Source organism: Crinia signifera, chromosome 6 (assembly GCF_055691185.1).
Source record: "Crinia signifera chromosome 6, ASM5569118v1, whole genome shotgun sequence".
NCBI classification, from domain to species: Eukaryota; Metazoa; Chordata; class Amphibia; order Anura; family Myobatrachidae; genus Crinia; species Crinia signifera.
Genome location: NC_139222.1, coordinates 30113496 through 30135699, shown reverse-complemented (window position 1 = coordinate 30135699; position 22204 = coordinate 30113496). Strand labels below are relative to the sequence as shown.

The 22204-nt window shown below is 52.3% G+C and overlaps 1 protein-coding gene across 2 annotated transcripts in view; it reads left to right on the top strand.

Annotated features, from left to right (window-relative positions):
- LOC146010203 (uncharacterized) overlaps window positions 1-18187 on the top strand; it is a 38791-nt gene extending 20604 nt beyond the window's left edge. Inside the window, exons 5-6 of one of the 2 annotated variants that reach the window (XM_083151219.1) lie at window positions 6579-6684; window positions 8818-18187. In XM_083151219.1, the coding sequence (XP_083007345.1) occupies window positions 6579-6684; window positions 8818-9446 (735 nt within the window). In that variant the 3' untranslated portion in view covers window positions 9447-18187. Of the gene's footprint in view, window positions 1-6578; window positions 6685-8795 lie in introns of both variants that reach the window. The other variant, XM_083151220.1, reaches the window with a different exon arrangement.
- Window positions 18188-22204: the final 4017 nt, after the last annotated feature.

The following is a 22204-nucleotide window of genomic DNA, read 5'->3' as shown; positions in this document are numbered from 1 at the left end:
TGTGTGTCCCCCACCCACCCAGCACTAGTGTGTGTCCCCCACCCACCCAGCACTAGTGTGTGTCCCCCACCCACCCTGCACTAGTGTGTGTCCCCCACCCACCCTGCACTAGTGTGTGTCCCACCCACCCTGCACTAGTGTGTGTCCCACCCACCCTGCTGTGCACTAGTGTGTGTGTCCCACCCACCCTGCTGTGCACTAGTGTGTGTGTCCCACCCACCCTGCTGTGCACTAGTGTGTCCCACCCACCCTGCTGTGCACTAGTGTGTGTCCCACCCACCCACCCTGCTGTGCACTAGTGTGTGTGTCCCACCCAGCCACCCTGCACTATCTCACCCACCCTGTTCTGCACTATCATTTACTCACACCTTCCCTCCCTGCAAGCACATTTCAGTCCCCCTTGGCAACGCTCAATTTCAGTCCCCCTTGGCAACGCTCAATTTCAGTCCCCCTTGGCATTAAGCATGAAGCCCCTGGCATCAAGCATGTAGGTAAGTGGCACTTATGTGTTAAATGTGTAATGGGCATTACGGTTTGTTAAATAGTGTGCAATGGGCATTGCGGTGTGTTAGTATGCGATGGGCATTACGGTGTGTTAGTATGCGACGGGCATTATGGTGTGTTCTATAGTATGCAATTGGCATCATGTGTGGCCTTATGTGTAATTGGCGTTATGGCTGTGGCATTATGTGTAATGGGTATTACAAAGTTCGCTAAAATGTGCAATGGGCATTACGGTGTGTGGTATAATGTTGGGCCATGCCCACTTTTCACGGAGCAGGAGCCTCACCTACTACATATTGGGGGGGCGCGAAACATGCCCTTGCTCCGGGCGCCGTGGCACCTAGCTACACCACTGGCTGCGCTAGGGAGAGACTCAGGAGGGGGGAGTCAGGGACACTGCCTTTGCCTGCTGCCTGGAGTGGGCCTGTGGACGCACGTGCAAAGGGATCTGGAGTCTAGATCCATCATCCGGAGTGAGGACCCCTAAAAAAACATCATCTAATATATCTGGTGAACTGGGCAATATATTTTATTACTGTATTTTTCTGCATATGTGGGTCGCATAATGTGTAATGGCGGGTCGGGCACTGTGGTGGGTCACATAATGTGTAATGGCCACTGCGTTGTGTTGCGTAATGGGCATTACGGTGTGTTGCATATTGTGTAATGGGCGTTGCAGTGTGTCGCAAAAATGTGTAATGGCCACTGCGTTGTGTTGCGTAATGGGCATTGCGTTGTGTTGTGTAATGGCGGGCACTGAGGTGGGTCGCATAATGTGGGCAGGGGGGGGGCCCCATTATAAATTCTGCTATGGGGCCCACAAAGTTCTAGTTACGCCTCTGGTGGGTGGGGTCTGCGTCCTGGCTCTGCCTGTGCCAAATGCTGCCTCACCCACTGGCTTGGCTGTGTATACCCCTCCCTCCCAGACTCCCCACGCTTCTCCTAACTGGCTGTCCGTGGTTCCAGGTGTGAAAAGGGGGTCAGGCATACCTGCCTGCCCCCTGCTCGCCCCGTTTGGACCTCGGTCATACTTGCCTACCCTCCCGGAATGGCCGGGAGGGTCCCGCAAATCGGGTCCCCCGGGAAGGGGGGCAAGTCTCCCGCATTTCCCTTCAGCCCCGGCTCCCCCTCTCCCCGCGGTCTAAAAACTGTGACTTTCGCGGGTCCGCGGGGAGGGGGCGGGGCTAAATGACGCGATTTGCGTCATTTTAGCCCCTCCCCCACCCACGGACCCGCAAATTGAGGCTTCAGCCGTCATGGGGGCGGGGCTTGATGACATCACCCGTGCCCCGCCCCCAAAACGCAGCCTCTACCCGCCCCCTTTCACTCCTCTCCGGGCTTCTCCCGGAAAGGAGTATGCCTCAGGCTGGTTTCACACACTTCGGCTCCTGCCGGACGGTGAAATCCCGCACGGCCAGGGAGCCGTGCCGCACACAGTAGTTTATCATGGAGGGGATGGCCACAGCCCGGCAGCGGTCCCTTCCGGTGGTGGGATCCGGCTGCAGCCGTGCGGCCGGGCCGTGTCCGTCTCGTGTGAACGGACACAATAGTGTCCATTCACAACTAATGTGTGCGGCACGGCTCCCTGGCCGTGCGGGATTTCACCGTCCGGCAGGAGCCGGAGTGTGTGAAACCAGCCAAAGTCGGCAAGTATGACCTCGGTCCACCACTGCCCCTCCTCCTTATGCCTCTTCGGGAGCCATCTTGGCTCCCTGCCCTGAGTGCGCTCTCTGAATGTGAAGGAAAACACAGAGGCTGCTTCTTTTGCACAACGTTTGGGAATTTAGGATACTTTAGTTTTCGGGACTTGTCTCCTCTCCTACATAACAGTTTATAGGCGCTGTGACCAGGGGTGAGGATCATTAAGTCGACAGTAATTAGGTCGGCAGTGAAAAGGTGGACACATGATAAAGATCGACCTGGTTTAAGTTAACGTGGACAAAAGGTCGACACAAGCCAAAAGGCTGCATGAAAAAGGTCAACACAGGAAAAGGTCAACATGAGTTTCTAAAAAAAATTGTGTATGCGGAAATCTGCTGACACGGGCACCGTAAGTGTCCAGCGACACAGACACACAGCTCCAAATTATATTCACTTTTTTTTATTTTTACCATATTTTGCTGTTTAAAGTAATTTTCTGACAGTGAATAAAATGTATGTTTAGAACAATTGGTCTCACTCTCTACACAGACTCCGTCCTGCCCCCTCTTATCCTCCTGGTTATATGGCTAATATTATGTGTACATGTATTTTGAGCAGAAAATATAGTGGAAAAGCCAAAAACTCAGGCTGCTCCCGGATCCGAAGGCGCTACACCCCATGCCCCTGAAACAGCAGATACTGGAGGAGGATTCGAACCCGTGGTGGCTCAGCCTGAGCGGCTGTCCCAGACGCTGAACTAACGGTACACGCCACTGTACCAGCCAGTTATAGAAGGACTCTCCGTGTGTCTTGAAGCTACAATGCAGTGACGTCATTCACACTGTGCTGCGCCACCTATTGGCGGCTGCTGGAACTACACCTGGCACACAATGCATCGTTCTCACTGCTGCTCCCCGTACATGAGCACTCCGCCGGCTGCTATGATGGAGGCATTGGTTGGACTGTAGTGGAAGCGACTGAACGAGGCGGGGCCGTGGACAGGAGGCTCATGGGAAGTGTAGTCTTCTTCAAGCGGCCCCCTCCAGCGCATGTGCAGGGTTGCTGCTGCCGTGATGGGGAGCACAGCGTCCGGGTATTACCTGGCTGTGTGTGGTCCCATAGAGCTCTAGCCAGAGGCAGCACAGGGTGAGATATGGGGGCGGCCGGGGTTTGGAAAGAGCGGGAGACATTGGTGATGGGCATACAGACTATATTACAGAGCTGGGGAGGGGGTGTATCCACAGTGTCACCCTGGGTCTCGGGTTAATGGTCCCATACTGTTGCTAGTGGTGCTACTATCTATGTGATTATAGTACAAATACTGTGTACTGTGCATAGGCAGGGGGTGTGGCTCAAGTCGACCATGAGTATGTCAACAGTCACTAGGTTGACATGGTCATTAGGGAGCCGTGGAAAAGATAGAACGTTAAAAAGGTTGACACAAGCAAAATGCTGACACAAGTTATTTTGGTGTTAATGTGCTTAACCATGTGTGACCCTGATTGGTGCCCCATAACCCCGTGCATGACTAGCAAACTTACTATTCCCAGTCATAGTCCATAGTGGGTGGTATAGGATGAAAGGGTTAAAATAAATCCCCCAAAATGTGTCGACCATTGTCATGTTGACAATTTGAACCTGGTGCGGTCTGCAAGGGCCACCTTGGGTCGAGCAATACGGGAGTTCAACCCTGGTAATGACCAGGGTTGAACACAGCTTTGACCCGTGTCAAGTGCAGTCTGATCGGGTGCCTGGGTGAAGCGACCCGGGTCCCGTTCACAGTATGGACGAGGCAGCACTGTCAGCTCCAATTGCTGCCTCCTCCCAAGCCCCCCATGACGTGCCACCGCTCAGCTCCGCCCCGTGTGACATCACTGACACAGCAATAAGCCGGGTCTGTGTCGGAGCTTTCAGACCGCATATGCCGTGTCGCTCTGGGGAGGGGACCTGTGTCCTAATCCCGGGTGCGACCCACCATTTGCAGTCTGAAAACAGTATTAATGTCAACCTACAGATGCATGGCATGAATCGTATACCTGCTAATGAGATGCACACCAATTGTTCCAATGGGTATCATGTGGATGCTAAGCAGGGGAGAGGATAGTCATATATATACCTCCTCATCTCTACAGGTGCCCATAAACGAGTGCGATTTGGGCCCTTTTCATCCGATTCCGACATATCGGACTGAGAAATTGTATGAGAAGTGTCAAATCGCATGTATTTTACCTTCGATTCGATGTGCAGTTCCATGCGCCTCAGAGCTGGAGATTTCAGAGAATGCACTATAGATGTATCACATCTGGCAGCCTTGGCTGGGATTGCATACGATACATCGTATACAAAAAACGACTGCATACGGTTTTATTGTATTATTTATCCTGTAACCTGGGAAGCTGCCGATGAGTTCAGCAGAGATCGTTATCCAACTTCTCCCCTCAGAGAAGTCGCATTAATACGCAGGTTCTCAAAGTCGGTCCTCAGCACCCCACGCAGTGCATGTTTTCCAGGTCTCCTCACAGAATCACAAGTGAAATAATTAGCTCCAACTGTGGATCTTTTAAAATGTGTCAATGAATAATGAACGCACCTGCCGGGTGACCTGGAAAATGTGAACTGTGTGGGGTCCTGAGGATCGAGTTTGAGAACCCCTGCATTGGTGTATGGGGCCTTAAGTCGTTTGCTCCTAACGGCTCTATATTTTGTGGATACTTGGGAAAACAACATCGTCCTCATTTCTTTCTTTTTTTTTTCGAAACGTTTTTTTATTGACAGGAAAAATATTAATACAAAGCAAAAATATTACGATCAAGCAATATAATAAAGCTGTGTACACACGGTACACTTATCGCTGGCAATATGGTAACCGAGCGACCATATTGCCAGCGATTGGAGTGAGCACGGGTGCGCGCTCCCATTTTCAGCCCCCTAATGGTCGCTGGTCGGAGGAGCTTGCTCCTCCAACCAGCGACTTCCCCTGCCTCTTCTCCCAGCAGTGTGTCATTTTCATCAGCGACCATCTCTGGTCGCAGATGAAAACGGGACACTGAGCAATATATTGCCAGCAATCATATTGACCTGTGTGTACACACCTTAAGATCTAGTGGTTATGATACAGATGATAACAATTGACGGTATACTATAATCCCATTTTAGCATCGTCCTCATTTCTTGGCCTGGTTTGTTTGGCTTATGTTATTATTTATAACGACCTTTTGCTATTCAAAAGTGACTCTGTTTTCTATCCATTCTTTTTATTTGTACCTACTGTTAAATGAATAGGACTAGACTAATTAATCGGAGCAACAAAGTGTAACTGCGATGCCATTTTGGCTATTGACATTTACTATATAGCAAAATCGGTACTTGTGTATTACCAAGGCGCCCACTAGCTATTTGCTTAGCTAAATCGCATTGCATCACATGGGCCATTTTAAGGGACATGCGATGCGATTTCCCTATGTAATTTCCCTATGTAATTTATTCACTGCTCTCTCAGCCCCGGGGGATCGCATCGCACCTCCCGCAAAATCGCATGTTTTCATTCCCCCACTATCCACGTCTGCACGGAGTCGACCTTTTATATAGTGTGGCGAGCGGAGCGAGCCACCGAGCCCGAAGCGTGGCAAGCGCAGCGAGCCCCGTGAGGGGACACGGAATACATGTAAAGTAATCCGCGTCCGATAGTGAGGGAATGAAAAGGTTAGAGGACGCGTTCCCCCGCCCCTCGCAGGGCTCGCTGCGCTCGCCACGGTTCGGGGTGGCGTGGATAGTGGGGGGGGGCTCAAACATCATTGTATGTCATACAATATTATGGTATACCTAATGTCATGGCATCACACACCCTGTAAAATCGCATGCGATTTTGCGGGACATGCGATGCCCCAGGTCTGAGAGAGCAGTGAATAAATTACAGTAAAAAATCACATCGCATCGCATGACCCTTAAATGCTCCATTCGATGTGATTTGTCTACGTACGTAGCAAAACTGGGCGCCGTGATAATACACAAGTACTGCAAAATCAGTAGGGAGGAAGGGATGACAGGGTGGGGTGGGGGGGAGCGGGGGCCATGCTGCACTGAGCAGGGCAGTATTAGCTAACTTATTAATATTGGCTAAGTTCTGTAATTGTCTTAATGCATTCTGGGTAGCCTGCCGGAATCAGACTAACTCAGCAGAGGCCCATGGGAGGAGAAGCTTCTGCAGCTAGGCAAGCACAGCAGCTCTCTTCAGGAACAGCGGCCATATTTGGGAAGTAAGAAGTCTCTGGTTCCCCCTATGTCAGGCATGTTTATTGTGGCCATCGCTGACTGCTTCCCACCGGCTCAGCTCTGCTGTATAAGAGCAGCACTGTTCAATCTGAGCAGCCTAGTTTGCCTATGCCTAGAGCCGACTCTGATCTAAACTACTATGTTCTATGTACGTTGTATAGGACGGCAGCGCTGGAGCTCAGAATGTTCACATTAAATCTGAACCTGAGGAGGCAGAGATAAGTGTGAAAGCTAAGGAAGAAGTCGTCCCTGTAGACATCAACCAAGGTGAGTAATCCTCTAATACTGTGTAGAGTCACTGGTCTAATACTCTGTCATATTGCAGTGCATACCATTATCTATTAGTGTTTGCTCTAGGGTGAACTGCAGACAGAGCGCTGAGCGGAGGCATTTCGACGCGCCCACTAAGTTACACTTCTGCATGGAGCGCTGTGCATAGATATATCACCTCCATGAAGTAGCTAGTAATCATCAATACATTTCCCGGCCATCCTAGCATGTTATACTGACCGCTATGTCTGTGCAGCCCAAAGGGGAAGCCTGCACCTTCCCAATCAGCACAGGGAAGGCCCAATTTCCCAAATGTATCAATAAATATTTTTTTTCCTAGGGGTGACATAAAAAAAATGTTGTGCATTATCTAGCTCAGTGGTTCCAAACACTGACGCGTTTCACTGCCAACTACAGAAAAGGACAAAGGAGTCCTTTGATAAAGCTGCAGTTGGCAGTGAAACGCGTCAGTGGACTGCCGATCTTCACCTCCAGGATCACCAGTGTGGACCCTTTCACCCCGTTTTGGACCCTCTTGCTCCAGGTGTATTATCACCCACGGTCCCACCTTGCTCCCCCCCCCAGGATTCCCTTTCCACATTGTGTCTGGTGGATACTGCTCCTCCCAAACATCCAGTGGCATAATTCCAGCTTGCCATCAAATTTTTTTTTTTCCAAACCTTAATAAAACCCAAACAAATATAAAAATCAGTCCTCTTCTGGTAGATTTGGGATTTCTTTCTTCTCCAAGAATAATCACTTATGTCTCCCCTCGGTCGGCGTATAGGATGAGAAAAAAGGGAAACATACACAAAAAACAATGTGTGAACCTGTTTCAACCAGGACATTTTTATAATGCTTTTTTTTCCTTTCAAAAGTGGGTTCACATTAAAGCGTACCCCAACTCACTCAGAAAACCAGCTTTATACACTTATAACGGTATCTTTGGGGTTGGGTAGCGTACCCATACTCACGGTGAAGTCGACAGTGGAACACATAAAAAGGTATCTTTCTCCAATGGCTTTGAAGTAAAAAGGATTTTTAATTCGATAATAAAAGATAATAAAATCCAGGATGCGGGCAGTGTCAATTTTGGAGGCAACACCAAGGTATCCAAGGGTCCGGACCTGGAACCTGTGTGAATCTTCGTCTTTTATATAGGTCAGAGACCTATATAAGATGAAGACCTAGGAAAGACGGCCTCAATATTATAAAGTAAACGGGGAAGAACAGAAAAATAAAAAAGACACGGAGAAGCCACTTCCGGTCACAGAGAGCCGGAACAGGAAGTTCTGTACTGAGATGGTATAAAAATGGAAGAGGAGAAACACACTAGCCAGGAGCCTGAGGAAGAGACCTACGTCTCGAAACATGTTGTCCCTGGACTAGTGTTATTACCTCCAGAGAAGTAGGTGAGTGTAAGATTGGAAGCTCACACAGGTTCCAGGTCCGGACCCTTGGATACCTTGGTGTTGCCTCTGAAATTGACACTGCCCGCATCCTGGATTTTATTATCTTTTATTGTCTAATTAAAAATCCTTTTTACTTCAAAACCATTGGAGAAAGATACCTTTTTATGTGTTCCACTGTCGACTTCACCGTGAGTATGGGTACGCTACCCAACCCCAAAGATACCGTTATAAGTGTATAAAGCTGGTTTTACGAGTGAGTTGGGGTACGAGTTAATGTGAACCCACTTTTGAAAGGAAAAAAAAACATTATAAAAATTTCCTGGTTGAAACAGGTTCACACATTGGTTTTTGTGTATGTTTCCCTTTTTTCTCTTCCTATACGCCGACCGAGGGGAGACATAAGTGATTATTCTTGGAGAAGAAAGAAATCCCAAATCTACCAGAAGAGGACTGATTTTTATATTTGTTTGGGTTTTATTAAGGTTTGAAAAAAAACAAAACATGGATGGGCGACTAATTTGCAGTCTTCTAGGTAACAGATACACCATACTCACTGGCGTGACATAGCGTATAAGTGCTAATCAGATTTTTGGCATTTATCATTTTTAGATGTGTTTTTTTTATTATTATTTTCGATAAAAGAACCAGCTAGAGCCATTATCTGAACATATTCTAAGTATGTTTCATCTGTTACAGTGCAAACATTTCTGTCTTGCAGCTGACGTTAATACAGAAATCTGTCCCGATCGGGGGGCAACTGAAGACGATACGCCAAAGCAGATCGCGGCCTTTCAGAAAGACGATAACACTTCGGGCAATGCCATAAAATTTGCTGCGGGTCAGAAGTTCCCGACCGCTAAGTGTAGAATGCGTTGGGCGGCATTTTCCTGTACGTTCTGTGGGGTTTTCTTCAGGGATAAATCCTCTCTCGCCCTTCACTGGAAAACTCATTTGAGCAAAAAGTCGCCAGAGACGGTCTGCCACAAGAGATTTCGCACCAATAAAAATCCGTGTAAATGTACTGAATGCGGAAAGCTTTTTGTGCAGAAAGAAAGTGTCCTCGCGCATCAGAAGTCCCACGCCGAAAAGGAACCATTTTCCTGCCCGGAATGCGGGGAGAACTTTATCAGACAGTCGCTTCTGGTCACCCACAGGAGAATTCACAGGGGCAGGAGGCGGTATGACTGCCCCGACTGTGGGGACCATTTTCAGCTCAAGTCAAGTCTGGTCATATGTGGTGGCCGGGGCACAAAGGGAACGGATCTCCCTTACCTTACTGTCTCAGGGATGACTCTGGTTGGTCCGTTGTTCTATCTCCCGGTGGACGGGAGAGGAACTCTTCAATGAAAGGGGACAGCGTTCTGCGATGCAACTCAAATTTATTGATAAACAACAGTGACCGATGCCCACTGACCCTCGCTGCGCAGCAGTACTAGGGAGTGATGGTACATCAATCGTTAACAATACTTAGGCACATATACTTTGACCATGAGTTCTATACCAGAGGCTAATCGGGCGCCGGTACTCGGGCCAAAGACAGTCAATGAACCGGTCAACTTACTAACATCTACAACAAATGACCCAACCGGGTTACGCACCTGCCCGCGTAGGCCTACGGATTCCACGTGCCCCAAGTACCGTGGCGACACTCGGGGTCAAACACCCCCACTTTTAATATTACTACTGGATCAGGACAGTCGGCACGGTACCGTCGGTACTGGAGTCATACCTTTAAACACACACACAAATTTAACTGTATACAATGCGGCACTATTAACAATTAGAATAGCAATGAGAAATGAGACAACCAGTGTACTCTGTACAACTAAATAACAGTGGTGACGTCACCTTGCATGGAGCTCAGTCCTACCCAACCTGTGCACAGGGGTCTGGAAAGATCAGTTCTATTAAGAGGTCCAATGTCTGTAATAATTCCGGCCACACTGGATAATGGAAGGGTAATGCCCCAATAAATCCACAAGATGGCGGTGTTTTCCCCCAAAGGTGTACTCAACCGCCTGCAAATGGGGTTCTTAACTTAGGAAGTTCTCCCAACGGTAGTTCCAGGTAGGTGGGCTATTTCCCAGTGTGAGGGGGGTGCTGGAAGAGCTCCCGGGGGCGGCAGGGGCACAAGGGAGTGAGCCAGTCAGTATGCACAGCTCCGCAGGGTTGACGGAGCTTTGTCTCTCCTCCGTTTTGCTCAGCTTATGTTGGTGGCAGGGAGTGCGGGTAGGGGTCCCAGCTGGGGCTGTCCCATATATCTGTGGGTGGTAGTGGTCTGGGTCTGGTGGCAGGGGTCTGCGTTGGTGACAGGGAGTGGGTCTTGGGACTGCAAGGAGAGGGTACCTGTTTACCGCAGCAAGGTGCAGGCTCCTGCCCGTCTCGACTCGTGCTCCGTCTGCCAGTCAGGTTGATCCGGCTCTCTGTCTCTTCTGCAGGGGCACTCTAGTGTGGGCGCTGCTATCGCAGCGTTGCCACACTCAGATGCGCCGCACCTGCTCTGGTCTGCCTCGTGCTGGGGTCCTCGCTGCCTCCCCACGCCTTTGACTCCTGCCGCAGCTTCTCTCGGTCCGGATGACGCGACGTCCGGCTTCTCCTTCCCTTCTCCTCTCTTCGGCAATTAGCGGGGGTCAGTCGGCGGTCGGCGCTTCGTCCTCGCTCTCCTCCGGTCACAGGCGCGTACTTCTCTCCCTCCAGCATACACGCCGCACGCCGTTCTCCTTCCTCGCTTCTCCTCTGACGTCAGCCGGAACTCCGCCCCCCTTCCTCTTACCCTGCGTCCAATCCCCTGACCGCATACCCCTGTCAGTCTTCACAGAGGCGCGAAATCCCGGGGAACATTAACCCCCTAGCGTCCAAATGGGCAGGTGGGTAATAAACAGTCTTGGGACACCACATTCACCCCCACTTTTACGGATGCGTGTCCCCGCGCATCGCAACGAGGCGAATAATTGTCCCCTCTTTTTTTCAATTTCGGTCTCTGCGGTGACTACGGCAACACTTCACAGGCACAACATATACATATATTACAAGTTATGAACAGATATCTAATCTTGGTACCGCCGGGGAAGTGTACCCCGAGTACTCCTTTCGGAGCGCCTTAGCTCAGACTCGGGGGCCACCTCCGCAGCTGCGCGAGGCGGGGGCAGTTCAACGGGTGGCCTAGATCGGGCCCGCTGTGGCTGCGGCGTAGTGGGCCAGCTGGCCGCCATCAACAGTTCCAGCGGGTCAGTGGGCAACAAGGGCAAGAGGGCGGCTTCACCATCTGGCTCTTCACCCCAATCATCCTTGGATGTGGATTCTGATGCTTGGTTCGGTTTTGGGTGGAGCTTGAGCTGGTTTCGGTGCACCCAGTGCGAACGGGAGCCATCTAACTTCGCAATTTGGTACACGGCCATGGTGGACACTGGTTCTGTTATCACCATATATGGGTCGGATTCCCACTTGTGATCCAGCTTGCTCCTGGGTCGATTATTCTTCTTGAGGACGAAGCTGCCCGCCGGCAGTCTGCAGGCTTGAGCGTTCCGGTCATAGTCTTTCTGTTGGCGCTCATGCACAGCTCCCCTGCGCTGTTGGACAACTTGGTTGGCCTCCCTCATCCGGTCTTGGTGTTCGTTCATCCAGGAGGACTGCGGAGACAGTCGAGGTTCTGGGGTTGGGAGATCGAGCTGCATATCGGCTGGCAGCTTCCCGGCTCTCCCGAAGAGCAGGTAATAGGGCGTATACCCCGTCGAAGTGTGACAGGTATTATTGTAGAGGAAGGTCAATTCGGCCAACAGTCTAGGCCATTCGGATCGCTGACTCGGGGACAGCGCACGGAGCATGTGGAGGAGTGTCTGGTTCAGGCGTTCGCAGGCGCCGTTCCCCTGGGGGTGATAGGGGGTGGTGTGCAGTTTATTGCACCCGTAGTAGGCGCAGAGTTCCTTGAAGAGTTGGGATTCGAAGGCAGGGCCTTGATCGGACAGGACTTTCTGTGGGAACCCGTAGGGTCGAACGAACACTCTCCAGAATATCTCGGCCGTGGTACGGGCTGTCAGGTCCTTCACTGGCACCGCCACTGCAAACTTGGTATAGTGGTCCACTATAGTGAGGGCGTAGGTGTATCCCATTGGGCTGGGCTCCATCTTCACATGGTCGAGTGACACTAGTTCCAAGGGCCTACTGGTGCAGATTGGGTGGAGTGGTGCTTTTTCGTTAGCGGTAGCTGGCCTTCGGGTCGCGCAAACCAGGCAGGTCTTACACCACTTCTCGACATCCTGACGTAGATTGTGCCAGTGAAACCGACTCCGCAGGGTGGCTTCTGTCTTCTTGTTCCCGAAGTGCCCAGATTCATCGTGGTAAGCTCGCAAAACTGTGTCGATTGCGGCTCTGGGCAGTAGGAGCTGTTCTCGGGCTAGGTGGGTCCTCGGGTCGATCCACCCGCGGTACACTAGCCCGTCTCGCACTACCATTCGGTCCCGCTGACGCCACAACTGTAGGAACTCGACAGGAGCTTCATCCCTCTCTGACGGTGAAGGTTCATACTGGTCTACTAAGTAGCGTTTGACCCGTTGAATGTGTGGGCACTCCCGTTGCCACTTCACCCAGTCTTCTCCGTCGCCACTTACGGCCTGCTCGACGGTGGCCCTATTTGCGTGCTGTCGACTAGTTTTCGGCGGCGGTGCGGTGAAGTGCGGCAGCTCCACCGCCTCTCTCGGATCTGTCTCTTCTTCTTCCTGTTCTGGGTTTGGAAGGCGGGACAGGGCGTCAGCGTTGGCGTTACTGCGACCGCTTCTGTACTCAATCTGGTAGTTGTAGTTCGCCAACCGCGAGGCCCACCTCTGCTCCAGAGCGCCAAGGCGGGCTGTTGCTTGATGTGCTAGAGGGTTACAGTCGGTGACGGCCACAAACGGGGTAACTGCCAGGTAGTCTCGGAATTTTTCAGTCACCGCCCACACCAGCGCCAGGAACTCCAGCTTAAAGGCGCTATAGTTAGCGTCGTTCCGTTCGGTGGGTCGGAGGCTGCGACTGGCGTAGGCGATGACCCTCTCTTGGCCCCCTTGCTTCTGGGCCAGGACCGCGCCTAGCCCCTGCTTGCTGGCGTCGGTGTAGAGCCGGAAAGGGAGACTGTAGTCAGGGTATGCCAACAGTGGGGCAGTGACGAGGGCCCTCTTGAGGCTGTCGAAGGCTTGCTGACGGGCTTCTGTCCATTCGATTGGGGTCTTCTTATGGTACCCTTCCTTCGGAATTCCGCGGAGTAACTCAGCAAGGGGGCTGGCTAACTTCGCAAAGCCTTGGACGAAGCGCCTGTAGTAGCCCACAAACCCCAGGAAGCGCCGGATATCTTTCACCGTCTGGGGTACGGGCCATTCCAGCACTACTCTGGTCTTTTCCGGATCGGGTGCGACCCCCTCGGCGTTGACGACATGGCCCAGGTATCTGACTTCCGGCTTCAGGAGATGGCATTTCTCCGGTTTGAGCTTGAGCCCATACTTGGTCAACTGTTGGAAGACTTTTCCCAGATGTTGGAGATGCTCGTTGTAGGACTCCGAGAAGATAATGATGTCGTCTAGGTACAGCAGTACGATCTCGAAGTTCATATGGCCCAGGCAATGCTCCATCACCCGTTGGAAGGTGGCCGGAGCATTGCATAGGCCAAACGGCATCCGGTTAAACTCGTAAAGGCCCATGGGGGTCACAAAGGCCGTCTTCTCTCTGTCCTCTTCCGCGACTCTGACTGCCAGTATCCGCTGGTCAGGTCCAAGGTGGAGAAGTACCTAGCGGCCTTGAGGGCCGCCAGGGACTCCTCTATCCGGGGGAGTGGGTAGGCGTCCTTGTGGGTGACGCTGTTGAGTCTCCTGTAGTCCACGCAAAAGCGCAACTGTCCGTCTTTCTTGCGGACTAGGACCATCGGGGCCGCCCAGGGGCTGTGGCTTTCCTGGATCACGCCACTGGACTTCATTTCCTCTAGCATCTGGCGGACCGGTTGGTAGAGGGCTGGTGCCACTGGTCGGTGTCGCTCCTTCACGGGGTGCGCCCCGCCTGTCGGAATGTGGTGGCGGATATCCCTCACAACTCCGATATCAGTCGGGTGTTTGCTAAAAGCGGCGGCGTGCTCTCGCACCACTTCCATGACTCCTTCCTTTTCTGTCAGCGGCGTGTTCTCGTCCCCGACTTGGAGGTCCCTCCACCAAGCGAGTGGCTGTTCTGGACCAGCGTTCACACTGTTCTGTTGTCCCACGGACGGTGGGGGCACGACATCTTGGAACGTGGTCCACCTCAGTGTTGCTATGGGTTGGTTGCGGTACACTTTCACTACCCGGCTGTGGGGGTTCAGTACTCTCACGGGGACACGGCCACCCCTGACGGTTACCAGGGCGCTTGCCACGACGACGTCGTACCGCGCCGGAACCAGTCCTGCTTCGACTAGCGCATCGTAATCGCCGCCATTGGGTCCGCATCGGGCCTTGCCCCATAGGATTGTCTCGGAGTTTGGTTGGAGCTTCACCGGCTTCCCATCCGTTAACCGGACTTTTCCGACCTCGCCCGTCTTGGGTACAAACCGTTGGTGCCCCTGTAGTACTTTGATGGTTTTCTGCAGGGCTTGGTCCCCGGCCGTCGCGCCCCTCGTCAGCTTGGCCTTCAAAGTGGTCACTAATTCGTCGGGACACTGGTGCAACACATTCATCCCTAGTATGACGGGGGCGAACTGGTCCCCCTCCACGTCAGTGACCAGGCACCCCTGTTTGGGTAGCAGCGTGTCTCCAATTCTGATGTCAGCTTCCCAGTAGCCTACGCATGGTATGGTGAGGCCGTTGCTGGCTATTAACTGCAACCATGATGGGGGCGGCAAGATCACCCGCTCTTCGTCCCAGTGCTGTCGAAGGGTTGAAAGCTGGATCGTGGTGATCTGGGAGCCGGTGTCCAGCATTGCTGGGATCTCTATTCCCTCGACGACCACTGGCAAGATGGGACATTGTCCGATGAATTTTGGCCGCCACTGATTTGGGTCTTGTTCTACTCTCGGTACTCGCCCCGAGGTCCGGCCCTCGACCTCGGGGTGTTGGAGTTTAAACGTTCCTCCTGTTCGCAATTCCTTTCCACGTGCCCGACTTCCTGGCATCGGCGGCATATGGGGCGCCCTTGGCCGTCAAATTGGTCGGATGACCGCCGTCCGTATTCGCGGGGCGGTTCCCACCTGCTTCGGGCTGGCCTTTGCCGTTCGGCCCTCCACCTCGGCTCGGTGTAGCTCGGTGCTGGTGAACTCGCCATTCGGCGCATCTCTCTCTGCATTTCCGCCATTCCGACGGTGAGTTCCTCCATTTGTTTTTGGAGTGTTTGCATCGCGTCTCTGTCTGGTTGTTGGCCGCCCTGTACTGCCAGGTCTGAGGTCCATTTGGCCCTGTCGGTACTACTGGTCGTAGCTCCGGCTGAGCTCGCTCCTTCGTTAAAGCCGATCAGCTCTGGGTAGCCTTCTTCCTTGTTTTTGGGGTTACCGACGATGGCGAGAGCGGCCGTCTTGAAGTCCCGGAAGGTCTTGCCCGGCATCTGTGCCCTCAGCAGCCGCAGTTGGATCCTGACATTTTCTTGGGCCACCCCTTCGACGAATTGGACTGTTAGGGCCTCTTCTGCATTTCGTACCTCTTCCGGGTCCACCGCTATAATGGCCTTTAGCATCTCCTGTAGACTCAGAGCGTAGTCCCGCAGCGTCTCATTTGGCCGTTGTTTGCGCGTGTACAGTTTCATCTTTAGTTCGGGGATGGTCTTTGTCTCGAACGTGGTAAAGATCTTCTTCAGCATGTCTGTCGCATTTTTTCTATCCTCCATTGGCCATGAGGCCACTTCTCTGCGCGCCGATCCCTTCAGCTGCCCCATCAGGATCTCCACCTTCTGCTGTTCACTCGGTTTGTACATCCGGTATGTGGATTCTATATTGTTTCTAAACTCTGCGAATGGGGTCTTTTGTGGTTGGTCGTCATCTCCGCTATAGGTCGGGAGCCACGGGGCCCCGAAGTAGTACGGCATGGTTATAGCCGCAGCCGGAGTTGCATCTTCAGCGTCCTGCTGTTCTTGATTTTGCGGATTCGCCTGCTGCGGCGCTCCTCCGCCTTGTTGCTGCTCCATTTTCACAGATGTGTCCCTCTCCTAGTGCACGCGGATCCTGTTCGCTGACGCCAAAAGATTTGTGGTGGCCGGGGCACAAAGGGAACGGATCTCCCTTACCTTACTGTCTCAGGGACGACTCTGGTTGGTCCGTTGTTCTATCTTCCGGTGGACGGGAGAGGAACTCTTCAATGAAAGGGGACAGCGTTCTGCGATGCAACTCAAATTTATTGATAAACAACAGTGACCGATGCCCACTGACCCTCGCTGCGCAGCAGTACTAGGGAGTGATGGTACATCAATCGTTAACAATACTTAGGCACATATACTTTGACCATGAGTTCTATACCAGAGGCTAATCGGGCGCCGGTACTCGGGCCAAAGACAGTCAATGAACCGGTCAACTTACTAACATCTACAACAAATGACCCAACCGGGTTACGCACCTGCCCGCGTAGGCCTACGGATTCCACGTGCCCCAAGTACCGTGGCGACACTCGGGGTCAAACACCCCCACTTTTAATATTACTACTGGATCAGGACAGTCGGCACGGTACCGTCGGTACTGGAGTCATACCTTTAAACACACACACAAATTTAACTGTATACAATGCGGCACTATTAACAATTAGAATAGCAATGAGAAATGAGACAACCAGTGTACTCTGTACAACTAAATAACAGTGGTGACGTCACCTTGCATGGAGCTCAGTCCTACCCAACCTGTGCACAGGGGTCTGGAAAGATCAGTTCTATTAAGAGGTCCAATGTCTGTAATAATTCCGGCCACACTGGATAATGGAAGGGTAATGCCCCAATAAATCCACAAGATGGCGGTGTTTTCCCCCAAAGGTGTACTCAACCGCCTGCAAATGGGGTTCTTAACTTAGGAAGTTCTCCCAACGGTAGTTCCAGGTAGGTGGGCTATTTCCCAGTGTGAGGGGGGTGCTGGAAGAGCTCCCGGGGGCGGCAGGGGCACAAGGGAGTGAGCCAGTCAGTATGCACAGCTCCGCAGGGTTGACGGAGCTTTGTCTCTCCTCCGTTTTGCTCAGCTTATGTTGGTGGCAGGGAGTGCGGGTAGGGGTCCCAGCTGGGGCTGTCCCATATATCTGTGGGTGGTAGTGGTCTGGGTCTGGTGGCAGGGGTCTGCGTTGGTGACAGGGAGTGGGTCTTGGGACTGCAAGGAGAGGGTACCTGTTTACCGCAGCAAGGTGCAGGCTCCTGCCCGTCTCGACTCGTGCTCCGTCTGCCAGTCAGGTTGATCCGGCTCTCTGTCTCTTCTGCAGGGGCACTCTAGTGTGGGCGCTGCTATCGCAGCGTTGCCACACTCAGATGCGCCGCACCTGCTCTGGTCTGCCTCGTGCTGGGGTCCTCGCTGCCTCCCCACGCCTTTGACTCCTGCCGCAGCTTCTCTCGGTCCGGATGACGCGACGTCCGGCTTCTCCTTCCCTTCTCCTCTCTTCGGCAATTAGCGGGGGTCAGTCGGCGGTCGGCGCTTCGTCCTCGCTCTCCTCCGGTCACAGGCGCGTACTTCTCTCCCTCCAGCATACACGCCGCACGCCGTTCTCCTTCCTCGCTTCTCCTCTGACGTCAGCCGGAACTCCGCCCCCCTTCCTCTTACCCTGCGTCCAATCCCCTGACCGCATACCCCTGTCAGTCTTCACAGAGGCGCGAAATCCCGGGGAACATTAACCCCCTAGCGTCCAAATGGGCAGGTGGGTAATAAACAGTCTTGGGACACCACACATACATCAGAGAGTTCACAGCGGCAAAGGGACATTGCCTAGCTGAGGAACAGAAGCGCAGAACCTGGGCACACTGAGATCTCATTGTTGATCCTTAACATTATTCATATGTTATTCTTCTGAGCAGATGGGGTTTATTTATTGACTGGATGTGGCCATGACACAAATGCCTTGGTCTAATGTACCGTTACATTTGGTAAATGTGGAGAGAGCATCTCTTATGGAAATGTATCGTTTGAATTTAATCATGTAATTATCTGCTTTTGTTACGTGTGGTTTCTGAGTGGAAATAGGCTACACCTACATGGGTATTGAATAACACACAGGTTCTCAAAGTCGGTCCTCAGGACCCCGCACGTTTTCCAGGTCTCCTCACAGAATCACAAGTGAAATAATTAACTCCACCTGTAGATCTTTTAAAATGTGTCGGTGAGTAACGAGTGCACCCGCCGGGTGACCTGAAAAATGTGAACTGTGTGGGGTCCTGAGGACTGAGTTTGAGAACCACTGGAATAACGCACCGGCCGTCGGGATTACGACCGTCATTAGCCCGACGTCGGAATCTCGTCTGTGGGGGCTCAGACAGTGAGCCATGAACTGTGGGAGCAGTGGTGCTTGCTGGGATTGCTGGCGTCACCGATGCAGGAATGTCGGGAAGAGGAGATCCTGCGTACCCACCATAAGTAACCATTTATAGGTAAACCATGGACTTATTGGATTGTGATGCCTAAATACCATCCCACACAATGGGCCTGATCAGGAGCTGGCTAGCTGCCAACTTTTAGCTTGGGGGGCAAACACAAGCAGGTGCCCTGGAGTAATAGAGGGCGGAATGTACCAAGCAGCACTGCCCATCGTCACAATGCTCTTCGCATATGTACTGATATATGCGATAAGTAACACAAAGGGCAGCTCTCCCGATAAGAGCCGCTCTTTGCGATCCCCAGTGCTGCCTTGATTTCCGGGTGTCTTACCTGGAAGTCCCCCTGCGCAGAGACCCAGGCAGCCACGGGGCTTTCTGGGAGGGATCCCTGTCGAGCCCAAAACTTACACCATAATGCCTATTACATGTCACACACCCATTATAGTATACCACATGCCATAATACCCATTACACATTATGCGACATACCATAATGCCCATTACACATTATGCCACACACTGTAATGCGCATTACTTTATCCAAAACACCATAATGCCCATTACATATACCACACACTGTAATGCCTATTACATGTCACACACCCATTATAGTATACCACACCATAATGGCTATTAAATATTATATCATTTAAGTGCCACTTACCTATATGTTAATTGAAAGGGGTTTCCTGCTTGATGCCACGGGTGGGCGCAAATTCTCATTGCCAAGGGGGAGTTTATTGACCGTCTCAGACATCGGCAGGCAGCCGGAGCAGGGCAGAACGTGTTGTGGTGCTGGTGTATCAGACACCAGGAGGGAGATGTACACCGTCACTGTGAGAGAGCCATCTAGACGGACCAGCAGGTCCTTGGCACTATTTGAAATCTCTTTTCCAGATTGCAGAGTGGCAGCCAATCACGAGCTGCCACTCCCGATTGGCTGCCGGACTGCGAGCACGCGCGATATTTGAAATAGCCACGGATCTGCTCGTCTAGCTGTCTCTCTCCCAGCGGCGGAGCGCGACTCCCTTCTGTCTCCTGTACACTAGATGGCAGAGTGGCCCGGGGGGCACATGGCACCCTGCCCTCCGGCTCAGCCTCCCACTTGGCCTGATTCTGGTTGGCTCAGGAAGCTGTCAAGATTGCAGCTTACCAGGTTTTAATGATATCCCTGTTTGAGCACATATGCCCTCATTAGAACCTCAGTCAATATGATTTAACAGTTTGGACTCAAATATGGATATCCTTAAAACATGAGTTTGGGGAACTGTGCATTGTATGCCTCCTATAAGATGCAATGCTCACACTCAGTACTATGTGTTCTCCTCAGAACCTGACAAGTGTCAAACAGACTGTATAGCAATGGCCATGCTGTATGAGCCTCTTATGTTTGCGGTTGCGGCGCAGAAACATGGCCAGGAGTCAACATACCTTCCAACTTTTAACAATAGAGCAGTGGGACCTGCACGCAGCTGGCCCTGGAAAGGGGTGGGGCTATGTGCAATGTGGGCGGGACTGGGGATCGAGGCCCCGGGTTTTCCATCCTCTTTGCCAGCGTACCCAGCCCCGTCTCTCCTCGCTGCGCACGGCACCTATCCAGCAATCACCGGCTGCTCCACAAAGCAGAGCAGCCATGGTCACCTCCCCCAACTGTCACCCACGGGAGGGACATCAGGGCAGGCTCCAAATAGCGGGACCGTACCGCTGTAAATGGGACAGTTGGGAGGAATGCTATAAATACATTATCATGTAGCGCCTATTATTCCTGTTGTCAGACTCTACCTGTATGACTTAAGGAGGAGAGGGCGGTGTGCTGTGCCCCTCCTGTAACCTCACTCCCACCCCCAACGGAAATAATGCTCAGACCCAGTGGGTGGGATTGAATCATTGGCCATAGTTTATTAACCACACCTTAATTACCTTTGCAGGGTAGGGACAGAGAACAGTGGGCAATGCAAGCAACCGGTCAATGACCTGTATTGACTTAAACCGCGGGGCGTGCCCCCCACCTGCGCTGTAGGCCCTTGGCTGCACCCCTTACCTGTGAGCCAGCCCCCGCCGATCACCCCCTTGCCTGGCGTGCGGCCCGATCGAGGGTGAATCTGTAAACCTCAGCTGGCTCCTCCTGTCCCGATGCCTTGCGCACCGCTTCTTCCCGCCCTGCGACATGTTTAAAATACTCAACTGTGACAATATTGCATAACATTAAAACCATTTCCCTTTAACGCCGGTTACCCGACCGCCGCTAAATACACTCTTGTAATCAGTACAACAATGTATTCATACGTGATCGAGTTAATTTGCTTGTTTCCTTTATTATTTTCCTTTATTATTATTTTTGAACAGTACAGTACATATCGCACAATCATTATGGGTCCCGAACCCTAGAAATACTAAATGGGATGGGTGGGTGGGGTCTGCGTCCTGGCTCTGCCTGTGCCAAATGCTGCCTCACCCACTGGCTTGGCTGTGTATACCCCTCCCTCCCAGACTCCCCACGCTTCTCCTAACTGGCTGTCCGTGGTTCCAGGTGTGATGTGGGGGTCAGGCATACCTGCCTGCCCCCTGCTCGCGCCGTTTGGACCTCGGTCCACCACTGCCCCTCCTCCTTATGCCTCTTCGGGAGCCATCTTGGCTACCTGCCCTGAGTGCGCTCTCTGAATGTGAAGGAAAACACAGAGGCTGCTTCTTTTGCACAACGTTTGGGAATTTAGGATACTTTAGTTTTCGGGACTTGTCTCCTCTCCTACATAACAGTTTATAGGCGCTGTGACCAGGGGTGAGGATCATTAAGTCGACAGTAATTAGGTCGGCAGTGAAAAGGTGGACACATGATAAAGATCGACCTGGTTTAAGTTAACGTGGACAAAGGTCGACACAAGCCAAAAGGCTGCATGAAAAAGGTCAACACAGGAAAAGGTCAACATGAGTTTCTAAAAAAAATTGGGTACTTGTTTCCTAGCACGGCCACAATCGCGGGCATCGTGTGCCTTAACTTTAAGGCACACAATGCCCGCGATGCCCGCGATTTCCTTTGAAAAAAGCACAACTCGGGTACATTGCGTCGGTCGTGTGCCTTAAGAAGGCACACAACGTGACCGACGCCATGCCCACGATTTCCCCATAGGCTTCAATGTTAAAATATTTTAACATTGAAGCCTATGCGCGCCCGACGCGATGCCCCCGATTTGTCCATAGGCTTCAATGTTAAATTATTTTAACATTGAAACTGAGTCCATTTAACATAGGAAAAAATGGGAAAAGGCCGAATATGGGCCATTTCTCATTGGGTATGGCCCCGTCATGTGTGTAAAAAATAATGGCCCCCCATTGTGGCCGCCACCCCCACGATTGGCGAGCGCAGCGAGCCCGCGTGGGGCGGCGGTGCGCGTCCTCCGACCTTTTCATTCCCCTACTATCCACGTCGGCGTGGAGTTGAGAATAGATTAGCGTGGCGAGCGGACGCGGATACCTGTCAAGCTGGCGAGGGGCGTCCCTCGCGGCCTTGACAGGTATCCGCGTCCCCTCGCGGGGCTTGCTGCGCTCGCCACGCTTCGGGCTCGGTGGCTCGCTGCACTCGCCACACTAATCTATTCTCAACTCCACGCCGACGTGGATAGTAGGGGAATGAAAAGG